General features: G+C 60.0%; 1 protein-coding gene across 1 annotated transcript; it reads right to left on the bottom strand.

The window, feature by feature from the left end:
- Positions 1-1,229: 1,229 nt before the first annotated feature.
- On the bottom strand, positions 1,230-12,717 carry PLIN4 (perilipin 4). Its single transcript, XM_061188866.1, has 10 exons — positions 12,665-12,717; positions 12,479-12,546; positions 11,832-11,979; positions 10,952-11,013; positions 8,325-8,565; positions 6,949-8,225; positions 4,125-5,685; positions 3,825-4,012; positions 1,634-1,711; positions 1,230-1,562 (listed from the first exon to the last, which is right to left on the bottom strand). Exons 2-10 carry the CDS (start codon positions 12,527-12,529, stop codon positions 1,230-1,232), a joined length of 3,939 nt encoding a protein of 1,312 aa, XP_061044849.1. The 5' UTR covers positions 12,530-12,546; positions 12,665-12,717.
- Between the last annotated feature and the right edge of the window lie 1,721 nt (positions 12,718-14,438).

Raw genomic sequence — 14,438 nt, 5'->3', positions numbered from 1 at the left:
GGTGACCCTCTGGGGAGAGCTGGCCCATCCGTCCCGGGGCTTGGAGCACCTGGTGATTTCTGAGAAGCGGGGCCTCTTCGCTTCCTCCGTCAAGGAGGTGGCCAGATAGGGGGGCTGCGGGCGTGGGAAGTGGGGGCTTGACAAGCCTCGGGCCGCTGGAATTCTGACGCAGCAGCCCCCTCAGCATCTCCCGGGGCCCCGGGGAGCAGGGGGAGTGGCCCTCTGTTGTCCCACCTTCCCATGTGCAGCCCACCTCGCAGGGTGCCCCAAGGATCCAGGGAGAGCACGGCGGGAAGGAAGGGGCCCTTGTCCCGGGGCTGCTGGTCTCCGGCCTGGAGCACGTGACCTGAACGTGTGTCGAGCACGTTTTTCTGTTTTTGGTTTTTTTGGCTGCGCCTTGTGGTTTGTGGGATCTTAGTTCCCCGACCAGGGGTCCAACCCGCACCCTCGGCAGTGAAAGCACAGAGTCCTTACCACTGGACCACCTGGGAAGTCCCTCGAGCACATTTTGTCACGTGCTCCCTAGGGCCCCATCCCTTGTGAGGGAGCCCCTTTATTCCTTCATCGGCAGCCTCTGGGCCGAGGGACCTGGGAACATCATCTGTGGGATCCTTGTGATCACCCATGACCAGGGGGCGCTGCCGGGTGAGTGGGCTGCAGCAGGAAGGGACGTGTGCTCACCCCAACCCCGCCCGGACAGTCCGGTCCTCAGCTGTCAGTGGCTGCTGCGGCCTTGCCTTCGTGAAGCCCCTGGGCCAGACCGGGGGTCGGCAGAGGCGGTGGGGGCCTACCTGCCTCAGGATGATGGTGGCGTTCTGGTACCTTCTGGCATGCGCTGTTTGCTGAGGGGCGTAGGCTTTCAGAGCGAGGACGGAGCTGCCTGGAGCCCAGGATGGAGGAGCAGGGCCTCCTGCCAAGCTGGTATAGCTAGAGGGCCCGGGCTGGGGTGGAAGACCCCCCCCAGAGGTAAAAGATAAAAGGGCCCTACTGGGGGTGCTGAGTGGAGAACCTTCAAGACAGGCACGACTCCCCTTCTTGTTCCTAAATGAAGCGCTTGCTTGAAATCTTCAGGCGAAGCCCGGGCCCCCCCCGCCGCCGTCGAGGGTCTTAGCCGCCCCGGGCTCCTCGGCCAAAGGGGCCAGCTGTGCTCGGGGAGAAAGGTGGGGCGCCAGCCGGCAGGGCCCGGAGCTTCCGGGGGTTGGGGCTGGTTTCGGGCGGGGGAGGGGCTCCTACAGCTGCTGCCCATCGGGGTGCAGGGTGAAGGGCCCCACCAGCCAGCTGAGCGGAGGGCTGTGCTGCATGCTCTCCAGCAGCTGCTCCAGCCCCTGCCACGCCTGGCGTACGCCCTGGCGGCTCTGGGCCAGGCGCTCGGCCGGCAGCTCCGCCACGGAGGCGGCAGAGGAGACAACACTGTGGAGCTCGCAGAGGCTGTGCCGCGCCTGCCTGAGCTGCCACCGGAGCTCGGCGGGGAGGCCCTGGAGGCCGGAGGCCAGGCTGCTGTAGGCGACATGGAGCTGCTGGACAAGGCTGCAGACCCTGGACAGAGCCCCGGCGGCTGGCACCTGTGGGCGGAAGGAGGGAGGTGAGCGGAGCTGGAGGGGAGGGGCAGGAGCACCGGCCCCCTGGTACGCACCTCTCGGGCGCCGGCTTGGCTGCTCAGATCCTGGTCCGGCCACGGCTGCCGGTCTGGAGCCTGCTGGGCCTTCTCAATCTGGAAAAAGAGAGCCCAGCAGAGACGTGAGGCCTTCTTGTCAGGGACCTTCCCGATACTCCCCCGGGGGCAGCATTCCCAGGCCTGGCCTGGAGCTTCGTGTCTACCTTTCCTGTGGCGTGGTGGAAAGGTTTAGGGCCAGCTGCACCAGGATGGTTCACGTAAAGAGGCAATAATCCAAATTCCTCATGAGGTTGTCAGGGAGCTCAGAGAGCAGAATGGCAGGGGCACCGTGTCACACCCCAGCTCAGAATCCTCCCACGTCTCCCAGTGAGTGGCCTTTGGACCGAATCCAGTTCCTCACCATGGCCTGCGTGGCCTGCTCAGGACACCTGCAACCTCACCTCCTGCTGACATCCCGCTGTGCTCTCTGCTCAGGCCATGCTGGCCTCCTTTTGTCCCTTGGGCACGTCCAGCATGTTGTTGCCTCAGGGCCTTTGCACGTGCTGCCCACTCAGCCTGAAACATGCTTCCTCTGGCCCAGTACGGTGGCCCCCCAGGCCCTCCCTGTCAGATCTCTGTTACTCTCCTCAGAGGCCTATCACTGTCGAGTTACCGTGAGTTTCTTTGTTGTTTATCTCCCCCCCTTGGGTGGGAGCTCTGTCAGGACCTTTTCCTCCTTGCTTTTTGGGTCCCTGGCACATAGGAGCCCCACACCCCCATTGACTAATCTTCCTTGTCCTCCTGAGAGCTCAGCAAGTGGACCAAATGTTGACTCCAACTTTCCATCACCCTCCCAGCTCTTACCCCAGCGACTCCATCGGGGGGCCTACTAGTCATCTCCAGGTTACCCTGTCCAAGACCAAGCCTTAAAGTTCACCACCCACCCACCCACCCAGGGCAATTCTAGGTGTCCCCTGCTAAAAGTCCCCGAGACCTCGTAGGGTCTTTTCTCTCTCCCACTTCTCACACCTAAGCTGGTAGGTCTGCTTTGGAAACACATCCAGAACCCAACTGCCTCTTGCCACCGCCGATGCTACTCCCAAGGCCCCCCTCAGCATTTGCCAGGATTTTTGCAGAAACCTCACTCATTTCCTGGCTCTGGCCCTTGACCCCGGTGGCCTGTCCTCCCCACAGTAGCCAGAGGGATCCCCTTAAATAAAACCTCTGTTGCATCAGGCCAACCCTCAGCCCGCAGTCCTGGGCGCTGCGGGGTGTGGAGCAGCCTCCCTGCTCCCACCCACTCAATGCCAGGAGCTCCACCCCCCGCCAGGTGACCACCACAGACATCCCCAGGCATGGCCCAGTGTCCCCTGGGGGCACGACTGCCCCGTTGAGACCCTCTGGGTTGGAGCAGTGGTCCTCAAGTTGCGGCTCACCACAGACCCCTGGGGCACTGACGGAAAACACAGGTGCCTGAGCGCATCCCAGGGATCCCCACTCAGGCAGCATGGCTGGGTTCCTCGCCACCTGTGTAGACGGGGCTGTTCGACATTTACGACCCATGACCTTGAGAACCTAGAGGTGCTCAGACCTGGGGGTCCATCACCGTCTGCATCAGCCACAGATGGGATGCCACTAAACTTCCTACCGCAGGCAGGTCAGCCCCAGCAGCACCCACAAGGAGCCAGCGTGGGTGTCAGTGGTGCTGCAGGGGGAGAAAGCCTGGGGCGGAGGGGTGAGTGGGGCTGGCGAGAGAGCATGACCCCGCTGGCTCGGTGCCTGTCCCCGCGGTGGCGTTCAAGTCACCTTCCTCTGGGCCCTTCCTTGCATCACTGAACCCCGCCCAGATCGCATCGGTTCCCCCTACCCTGTCAGCCCCTTCACTTTACCCTCCCCTGCCACCGGCCGCTCTTCTGCTCCTTGGAATACACCTAGCTTGTTCTCAGGCCACTGTCTGTCCTTGTGGTCCCCACTTTCCACACGACTTGGCTCAAACAGACACACTCCTGCCCTGCCCCTCTCTGCACGACTGTCTTGTTTCCCTCTCTGCAACCCCGTTGGTGGCAAGTATTGGGTCTTGTGTCCATCTTCCTCCCTGGAATACAAGCTCCTTGAGAGCAGACCCGTGACTGAGTGGCCGACGGCCGTTGTCTACTAGATGCTCAGTAAGTGTCTGTCGAGTCCCCCACGTGTGGCTGAGGAAGGCACCGGCAGAAGGGAGGGCTCTTACCAGCCAGAAGGTGTCCTCGAGCTGGGCCAGCACGTCCAGGGCCTGGAACTGGCCTTGCTGCAGGTGGCTCAGGGCGTGCTCGAAAGCCCGCTGGCGGAAGCTGGGGTCCAAGTCGCCCAGACGCACGAAGTAGCTGCTTTGGTCGGCCTTGGCCTCCCTCAGCCGGGGCTGGGAGGCAGCCAGCTGAGCTGAAAGGGAAGACAGGGTCGCTCAACCCGAGAGTCCCCTCGGGCGTCAGGGGCATGCGTTGTACAGACGACCGGGCCCCTGGGAGCTGGGACCAGCCTGTCCTGTTCTCACCTTGTTCCTCGGCGCTCATGGGCTGGAAGATCTCCCCCAGCTCCTCCAGCTCGTCCCGGAGTGTTGCAAAGCCCTGGGCTCCTTCCTGGCCGCAAGTGGTGGCCCCAGGCCCTACGTCATCCTCCTTGCCCAGGGCGGCCCCTTGGGTGAATGTCACCTCAGCTGATACGAGGCCCTTGGTATGGGTGGTGGCTTTCCCAGCAAGGTCCAGGTGTGCACACAGAGTGTCCGGGGGCCTGGAGACCCCGCAGGACTGAGCCTCATGAGGGTTCAGGATGGTTTGTTCTTCATCTGGGGCTCCGGAAGTGGCGAGTCCACCTGAGGCAGCATCCTGGGAACCAGGTAACCAGTTCTGGATGGTTCCGAAATCAGTCTGCACACCTCCTCGGGCCACGTTCCCTACCCTGGTGAGCCCAGTGGACACGGCGTCTTTGGTGCCTGTGAGGACAGCCTTCGAGGTGTCCAGACCCCACTGGGCAGCAGCATTGGCCACATTCATGGCACCAGCCATGCCACTGGAGACAGTGTTCCTTGTGACAGCTGAAACATTTTGGGTTGTATTCAGCCCAGTTTGCACAGCCCCTGTAGCCACATTCACTGCCCCAGTGAGCCCTGTGGACACTGCATCTTTGGTGCCTGTCAGGACGGTCTTGGTGGTGTCCATGCCAGTCTGGATGGCCCCCTTGGCCACACCCATTGCTCCAGTGAGCCCAGTGGACACTGCATCTTTGGTGCTAGTGAGGACGGTCTTGGTGGTGTCCATGCCAGTTTGGACAGTGCCCTTGGCCATGTTCACTGCCCCAGTGAGCCCAGTGGACACTGCATCTTTGGTGCCAGTCAGGACAGATTTGGTGGTGTCCACGCTGGTCTGGACGGCTCCCTTGGCCACACCCATTGCTCCAGTGAACCCAGTGGACACAGCATCTTTGGTGCCTGTTAGGACGGTCTTGGTGGTGTCCACGCCAGTCTGGACGGTGCCCTTGGCCATGTTCACTGATCCAGTGAGCCCAGTGGATACTGCATCTTTGGTTCCAGTCAGGACAGATTTGGTGGTGTCCACACTGGTCTGGACGGCTCCCTTGGCCACACCCATTGCTCCAGTGAACCCAGTGGACACTGCATCTTTGGTGCCTGTCAGGACGGTCTTGGTGGTGTCCACGCCGGTTTGGACGGCTCCCTTGGCCACACCCATTGCTCCAGTGAACCCAGTGGACACTGCATCTTTGGTTCCAGTCAGGACAGATTTGGTGGTGTCCACACCGGTCTGGACGGCTCCCTTGGCCACACCCATTGCTCCAGTGAACCCAATGGACACTGCATCTTTGGTGCCTGTCAGGACAGATTTGCTGGTGTCCACGCCGGTCTGGACGGCTCCCTTGGCCACACCCATTGCTCCAGTGAACCCAGTGGACACTGCATCTTTGGTGCCTGTCAGGACGGTCTTGGTGGTGTCCACGCCGGTCTGGACGGCTCCCTTGGCCACACCCATTGCTCCAGTGAACCCAGTGGACACTGCATCTTTGGTTCCAGTCAGGACAGATTTGGTGGTGTCCACACCAGTCTGGACGGCTCCCTTGGCCACACCCATTGCTCCAGTGAACCCAGTGGACACTGCATCTTTGGTGCCTGTCAGGACGGTCTTGGTGGTGTCCACGCCGGTCTGGACGGCACCCTTGGCCACACCCATTGCTCCAGTGAACCCAGTGGACACTGCATCTTTGGTTCCAGTCAGGACAGATTTGGTGGTGTCCACACCGGTCTGGACGGCTCCCTTGGCCACACCCATTGCTCCAGTGAACCCAGTGGACACTGCATCTTTGGTGCCTGTCAGGACGGTCTTGGTGGTGTCCACACCGGTCTGGACGGCTCCCTTGGCCACACCCATTGCTCCAGCGTACGCAGTGGACACTGCATCTTTGGTGCCAGTCAGGACAGATTTGCTGGTGTCCACGCCAGTCTGGACGGCTCCCTTGGCCGCACCCATTGCTCCAGTGCACCCAGTGGACACTGCATCTTTGGTTCCAGTCAGGACAGATTTGGTGGTGTCCATGCCAGTCTGGACGGCTCCCTTGGCCACACCCATTGCTCCAGTGAGGCCAGTGGACACTGCATCTTTGGTGCCTGTTAGGACGGTCTTGGTGGTGTCCACGCCAGTCTGGACGGTGCCCTTGGCCATGTTCACTGATCCAGTGAGCCCAGTGGATACTGCATCTTTGGTGGCTGTCAGGACAGTCTTGGTGGTGTCCACGCCGGTCTGGACGGCTCCCTTGGCCACACCCATTGCTCCAGTGAACCCAGTGGACACAGCATCTTTGGTTCCAGTCAGGACAGATTTGGTGGTGTCCACGCCGGTCTGGACAGCTCCCTTGGCCACACCCATTGCTCCAGTGCACCCGGTGGACACTGCATCTTTGGTTCCAGTCAGGACTGATTTGGTGGTGTCCACAGCGGTCTGGATGGCCCCCTTGGCCACACCCATTGCTCCAGTGCACCCAGTGGACACTGCATCTTTGGTTCCAGTCAGGACAGATTTGGTGGTGTCCACACCGGTCTGGACGGCCCCCTTGGCCACACCCATTGCTCCAGTGCACCCAGTGGACACTGCATCTTTGGTTCCAGTCAGGACAGATTTGGTGGTGTCCACGCCAGTCTGGACGGCTCCCTTGGCCACACCCATTGCTCCAGTGAGGCCAGTGGACACTGCCTCTTTGGTGCCTGTTAGGACGGTCTTGGTGGTGTCCACGCCAGTCTGGACGGTGCCCTTGGCCATGTTCACTGATCCAGTGAGCCCAGTGGATACTGCATCTTTGGTGGCTGTCAGGACAGTCTTGGTGGTGTCCATGCCAGTCTGGACGGTGCCCTTGGCCATGTTCACTGCCCCAGTGAGCCCAATGGACACTGTATCTTTGGTGCCTGTTAGGACAGTCTTGGTGGTGTCCACGCCCATCTGGATGGCCCCTTTGGCCACACCCATTGCTCCAGTGAGTCCAGTGGACACTGCATCTTTGGTGGCTGTCAGGACAGTCTTGGTGGTGTCCATACCAGTCTGGACGGTGCCCTTGGCCATGTTCACTGACCCAGTGAGCCCTGTGGACACTGCATCTTTGGTGCCTGTCAGGACGGTCTTGGTGGTGTCCACGCCCATCTGGACGGCCCCTTTAGCGACACCCATTGCTCCAGTGAGGCCAGTGGACACTGCATCTTTGGTGCCTGTTAGGACGGTCTTGGTGGTGTCCATGCCAGTCTGGACAGTGCCCTTGGCCATGTTCACTGCCCCAGTAAGCCCAGTGGACACTGCATCTTTGGTGCCTCTCAGGACAGTCTTGGTGGTGTCCATGCCAGTCTGGACGGTGCCCTTGGCCATGTTCACTGCCCCAGTAAGCCCAGTGGACACTGCATCTTTGGTGCCTGTGAGGACAGTCTTGGTGGTGTCCATGCCAGTCTGGACGGTGCCCTTGGCCATGTTCACTGCCCCAGTAAGCCCAGTGGACACCGCATCTTTGGTGCCTGTGAAGACAGTCTTGGTGGTGTCCATGCCAGTCTGGACGGTGCCCTTGGCCATGTTCACTGCCCCAGTAAGCCCAGTGGACACTGCATCTTTGGTGCCTGTGAGGACAGTCTTGGTGGTGTCCATGCCAGTCTGGACGGTGCCCTTGGCCAGGTTCACTGCCCCAGTGAGCCCAGTGGACACTGCATCTTTGGTGCCTGTTAGGACGGTCTTGGTGGTGTCCATACCAGTCTGGATGGTGCCCTTGGCCATGTTCACTGACCCAGTGAGCCCTGTGGACACTGCATCTTTGGTGCCTGTCAGGACGGTCTTGGTGGTGTCCACGCCCATCTGGACGGCCCCTTTAGCGACACCCATTGCTCCAGTGAGGCCAGTGGACACTGCATCTTTGGTGCCTGTTAGGACGGTCTTGGTGGTGTCCATACCAGTCTGGACGGTGCCCTTGGCCATGTTCACTGACCCAGTGAGCCCTGTGGACACTGCATCTTTGGTGCCTGTCAGGACGGTCTTGGTGGTGTCCACGCCCATCTGGACGGCCCCTTTAGCGACACCCATTGCTCCAGTGAGGCCAGTGGACACTGCATCTTTGGTGCCTGTTAGGACGGTCTTGGTGGTGTCCATGCCCGTCTGGACCGCCCCCTTGGCCACACCCATTGCTCCAGTGAACCCAGTGGACATTGCATCTTTGGTGCCTGTCAGGACGGTCTTGGTGGTGTCCATGCCCATCTGGACGGTGCCCTTGGCCATGTTCACTGCCCCAGTGAGCCCAGTGGACACTGCATCCTTGGTGCCTGTGAGCGTGGACTGGGTCATCCCCAGGCCTCCTTGGACCACGCCTTTAGCTGTGTCCACGACGTTGGCCATCCCAGATGAGAAGGCATCCTTGGTCCTGGTCATCTTGGACCACACTAAGTCGTTTGTCCCGGAGATGACCTGATGAGGAAGGACATTCGTGATCAAGCAGAGAGTGCTAGACACCTCACTCCCCACCCTTCCCCAGATCTCCACCTCATCCCTAACATGCCCCGGGGAGTGGGACCTTCCTCCCAGAGGCCCAGCCTGCTCATCTCCCACCCCGACATACCTCCCTCCCTGGCTTCCAGGATACAGCCCACTGAGCTCTGTCACAGCGCCCCGTGGTTCCCCTGACACAATAGATCCCCCACTGCTGACAGCTCCTCCCTAGCACCTCTGGGACCCTCCTTGCTCAATATCCCTTAGCCTTGTGTTCAGCAAGCCATTGAATTACAAGTTTTCTTCATCTTGCCTAATCTCTATGGCAATTTTGAGACTGGTTTCCCCATCACGGGGAGAAATTTGAGGAGGCCAAATGCTTGTTAGCATGAATGTATTCAAGTAAGAGAAGGGGATCTGGGTATCTATGTTTAGAAAAGTAATAACTGGAAAAGTACAGGGCCAAGTTTTGGGTTTGAGCCATAGGAAACTGTCGATAACTTGGTAGGTCAAAAATGAGGGCAGTTTCCTCTTGTTCATCCAAACTGCTGAAGGGCTGTGATGGCCTCAGGGTTGCCACCACCCAGGTTCAACCAGCAGTTTCCTATTTCCAATTCAGGGGTTCTTAACCCAGGGTTAGGGGTGACCCAGGGTGATCCTGCCCCCCCCCCCAGGGAACACTGGGCGATGTCTGGGGACATCTGTGACGATCACAACTTCAGGGAAGAGGGTGCTCCTGGCACTGAGTGGGTGGGTGGGGTCAGGGATGCTGCTGAACACCCCCCAGTGCCCAGGATGGCCCCCCACAGAGGATGACCCGGCCCTGAATTGGCCAGACGACTGAAGTTGAGAAGCCCTGAAATGTTATTCTCACCACCTGCCTCCTGCCCAGCATCGTCTCAAGTGGGCACCTTGCCCACAGAGACCTGGGTTCAGCTCTTTCCCACACTTTTTGTGTTACCTCAGGCAAGCCACATCCCCTCTCTGAGCCTCATCTGAAGAGTGGCAATTAAAACAGCACCTCCTGGACTTCCCTGGTGGTGCAGTGGTTAAGAATCCGCCTGCCAATGCAGGGAACATGGGTTTGAGCCCTGGTGCGGGAAGATCCCACATGCCACGGAGCAACTAAGCCCGTACGCCACAACTACTGAGCCTGTGCACCACAACTACTGAGCCTGCACTCTAGAGCCTGCGAGCCACACCTACTGAAGCCCGCGCGCCTAGAGCCCGTGCTCCACAACAAGAGAAGCCACCGCAATGAGAAGCCCGCGCACCGCCAGAAAGAGTAGCCCCCGCTCACCGCAACTAGAGAAAGCCCATGCACAGCAACGAAGACCCAATGCAGCCAAAAATAAATAAATAAATAAATAAATAAATAAATAAATTTATTTATTTAAAAAAATCCCCTCCCAGCCATTTAAAAAACAAACAAACAAACAAAAAACAATAAAAACAGCACCTCCTTCAAAGATTGGTAGGGAAAACTAAGGCAAGGTGCCTGAAGCACTTTGCAGGCAACAGGTGCTCCATTAATGCAAGTGAAGAGGGGTGGAGGGGGAGGAGTGAAAAAGTGGGGAGGGGGGCCCTCAGCTGCCGGGGTCCATTTTAATTTGGGCCACAGGGTGAGCCCGGTGGTTCTTTGCCCTCCGAGATGCTCAGATCTGGCCGAGCTGAGGGCAGAGGGGAGTTGAGGAAGACTCCAGTGTGGGGTGTGTGCTGGGCGAAAGGGTTGTATCAGGGCTCTGTCACCCTGCTATGGCCCTCAGCAGTCTTACATCAGCCACTCCGCTTGCCCTGGCCCTGGGGACATGGTTATATGGGCGGTCCCTGGTCATCCAGGACCGAAGGTGGATGCATCGTTGGCCACTGTTCAGCCTCTGACTGCCCAAGGTTCAAATCCCATGCTACAATGTCTTGCTGTGTGACCTTCGGCAGGTGGTTTGGCTTCTCTGTGCTTCAGCTTTTGTGTGGGGTACTATTGCTCCCTTCCTTGCAGGACGGTTGGGAGGGTTAACTATTAAGCAGCACATGTAAACACTGAGCCCAGAGCCTGACACAGGGTGAGTGAGTTACCACTGTTTGGGTCGTAATGTGCTAGGCACAGAACTGGAGTGGGGGTGGGGGGTGTCTGTAGACCGGATGGAGCCTCATGGTGCCGAGCAGTAAGGCAGTACTGCACCCATTTCACAGATGTAGAAACAGAGGCTCAAGAGGGGAAGACTGGCCTGGAATCCCACAGGGGTGTCTGCCTGCTCCTTGGCCTATGACAACCCCCAAATGGCAGGAACTGAAACATCCCAGGAGGAGGTACCCAGGGGGAGGCGGAGGCCATCAAACCAGACCAGGCTCTGCCAGCCCCTCTCACCCTGTCTGAAAGCGGCAGCGTCTTCTCAATGCCCCTGGTCGTCTGCTCCGGGTCGGTGGCCACTGTGGGGACAAGAGCCAATCAGGCAACCCAGGGAGGGACACGCGCTGGCATCAGCCACCCTGAAGCCCATTGCACAATCAGCGGGCACAGCCCAAAAGGTCAGGAATGTCCCAGCTGCCCTGCCAGGGACGGCAGAAGGTGACATCCACGGCCGTGGGTCTGGCTCCCTCAACCCCCACGGGCGGTCTCCTGGAGCAGGGGTTCTCTAGAGTTTTCTCTGCCTGGGTCCTGGATGCTGGACGCCCACCCGGGGTGATGGAGGGAGAGGACTCGGGGGGCCCCGCCCTGCCCCACTCCACCACAGCTGGCAGCCGCCTGCCAGGCCTGGGTATATGGAGCAGAAGTCAGCTGCCTGCGGGAGCCCAGAGCGGCCGCCCCAGCCTGGGCTCCCCTGCACCAGCCCCTCTTCAGGACTTGGGGCTAGAGCTGCCCCGAGCACCCCAGCTGAGCAGCTGGAGGATGGGGAGCACCCCAGGCTGTGTGACGCCAGGGAAGCTGCTGCCCCTCTCTGGAACCAGGATCAAAATCTTTGATGAGCTTAGACATGCAGAACGCCCAGCCCCTGGTCCACAGGGCGTCAGAAACGGGGTGATGGAAGGCGGAGGGGGGGTTGAGAATGTGGGGGGCATTGCTGGCTGTGCCCCCTTGGGCCACTCATATTTATGCCTCAGGTCCCCATCTGGCACTAAATGAGCATGCCAGCTGCGTGGGCTCTGTTGAGATGACGCAGGCACCTATGAAGCACCCCCAAGATGGGCAGAAGTCCCTGCTGGGGTCCATCTCCAGAGCTCCCGCCTCCATGGAGCTGTCCACTCACCCTGAGCCTGGGGCTGGGCAGTCTCGGCGGCTGGAGCGCCTGCGGGATGGGCGACCGGCCGGGCCTCTCTCGCTGAGCTGTGGGCGTGGGCCGCCGGGTTCCGGGCAGAACTGAAGCCAGGCAGGGACCCAAAGAAGCTGCCCAGGGTCTACATGGGGTGGGGGGCAGCATGAGCAGAGCCAGGCCATGGTGGGGGTGGGGTGAGGGGAGCATCAGAGAGCCCTGGGTTCCCAAACCGCCTCAGGCCCTTGCTCCTGGATGACCTCAGCCACTCAGCCTCGGTCTCCTCGCCTGAGCAATGGGGAGGTTCAGCCTGCCTCTCATGGACAGAGAAAAAGTTCATCCTCTGGGTCTCTCCTTTTCCTTCCATGGCCCACATTTCTCAGATGGGGAAACTGAGGCTCAGAGAGGGGCCGAGGCTGGCCCAGGGTCACACAGCAAGGAAAGAACTGAGGTTTGAGTGCATCCTCCCACCCCTCACCCTCCAGCTTGGGACCAGAGGGAAGATTGGCACTGTGGCCTTCAGATCCCTCCCCCCCCGCCCCGGGAAGCCCTCCAGACCCCAGGACTGTGGAGGTCACCTTCTCAAGGTTCTGGGGTCTCTCCAGGCCCCAGTTGCGATCTTTCCCTCCCACGCCTGCCCTCACCTTGCCCTTGGGTTTGGGGGGATCCCGGCCTCCTTCATCTTGAGCAGACATGGTAATCCTCTAAGCAGCTGGAAGGGCAGAGAGGGGGCGTGAATGGGGGCTCCCGGGCCTCCTGCCCCACACCCGTAACCCTGAGAAGTCCCCCGATACCCGCCCGGAGGCCAGCCTCACCCTGGCATTGCTCACCTGGACCGTGTGAGGGTCCCCTGGAGCGACGGGAAGCACAGCTGGCATCTGGCTCTGCTCTCAGCTCCCAGGCCTTATAGGGTCTGGGGTGGTGCAGGCCTGGCCGGCAGAGGCAGGCGGCCAGTGGGCCAGGGGAGGGCCCTGGATAGTCACGTGCCTGCCCGCTCCAGTGTGGGCCCCGGGCCCAGCACCTTTCCCCTGCTCTCAGCACTGGGCAGCCTCTGCCCATGGCACCCACCCCCACCAGGCTGAGTGATTCATGGGCCGTCCTGTACCCTCAAGGCACAGCCTGCACACTCTCGGCCTCTGATTTCCATCTGTGTGACGGGCATGGTTCAAGTCGCTCTGCTGGGCCACCTTGGCCAGTTACCATCCTTGTGCCTCAGTTGCCCCCTCCAGACTCCTCACCGTGGCCCACAAGGTCTTACTTCCTCCCTGCCCTCATCTCCCTCCCTCTCTGCCCCCCTCACTCACCATGCTTCAGCCACACAGGCCTCCTCTCTGTTCCTCCAAATCTCCAGGCATGGCCCTGCCCCAGGACCTTTGCACCTGTTATTCCCTCTGCCTGGAGCATCTTCCCCAGACACCCACACAGCTTCTTCCCTCACCTCCACCAGGCCTGTCCTTTGTTCGCTGCTGTGTCCCCTGCAATAGAACAATACTTGGCACACAGTTGGCAACTTAATAAATGTTTGGCTAAACGGACCAACTCATAGGGTAGTTGTGAGCATGAAATGAGGTCATGCATGTAACCTGTTTACCCCAGTGCCTGGTACCTAGCAGGTGCTCAACAAACATCAGCTTAGCATTGTCCAGGCAGAAAGAGATGAGCAGGGTCTGTCCTGAGCAGTGAGGGGATGTGTCACTCTCCAGAAGGGACTTCCCTTGAGAAAGGGCCTAAATACAGACCAAGACAGGACACCAACAGAACTGGAGATGCCCTAGAAGTGAGATCCAGGCCTGGTGGGCTTGGGTCAACCGAGGGTGGATTCCTGGAAGAGGCATCCTGTACCTGAGGCCACAGAGCTGGGAAGTGGCAGAGACAGGATTTGAACCCAGACCCAGAGCCTATATGCCAGCAGGCTGTCTGTGGGTGGGTGTGCAGGCAGAGAAATGACTGCTACACCCTCCCTGAATGCCCCCTGCCCGCCCCTGGGACAGGGGTCCCAGCTGTGTCCAGTTGATGGCTCTGGGTGCTAAGCTGGGAGGAGGGAAGGTCCAGCCACTGGGCCTGATGACCCCCAGGTCGTTTCCTTGGAGCCATCACTGTGTTTGCCAAACAGTTGGGGAACAAAACAGGGGTGTCTCCCAAACTCTCTCCTCAGCCAATGCTTCCCAAAGGTGGTGGAGAAGGGGGGTGGGAAACCCAGGGTGTGCCTCTCCCCTCCCCTCCCCTCCCCTCTCCGCAGGGCTGCCACAGCATAGCGAAGGGGGAGAAACCCAGCAAAAATAACAAAAATGATCATAAACACCGAGTTAGGTCCCTTCCTTCCTCTGCCCACAGCCCTCAGGGCTCCCACCTCCCTCAGGGTAAAAGCCCAAGTCCTCCCTGTGGCCCACAAGACCCACCCTGTTCCCTCTCTGCCCTCCCCTCCTCCCTCTCTCCCCCTCACTCACTCTGCTCCAGACACATGGGCCTCCTGGCTGTTCCTCCAACACACCAGGCCCGGTCCTGCCCCCAGACCTTTGCACCAGCTGCCCTTTGTGAGGAATGCTCGTCCATCTTTGCACATATGTCACCTTTTCAGAAAGGTCTTCCTGGACCCCTCCTCTC

This window comes from Eubalaena glacialis, chromosome 4 (genome assembly GCF_028564815.1).
Source record: "Eubalaena glacialis isolate mEubGla1 chromosome 4, mEubGla1.1.hap2.+ XY, whole genome shotgun sequence".
Lineage (NCBI taxonomy): Eukaryota > Metazoa > Chordata > Mammalia > Artiodactyla > Balaenidae > Eubalaena > Eubalaena glacialis.
This window is presented reverse-complemented; position numbering and strand designations above follow the sequence as displayed.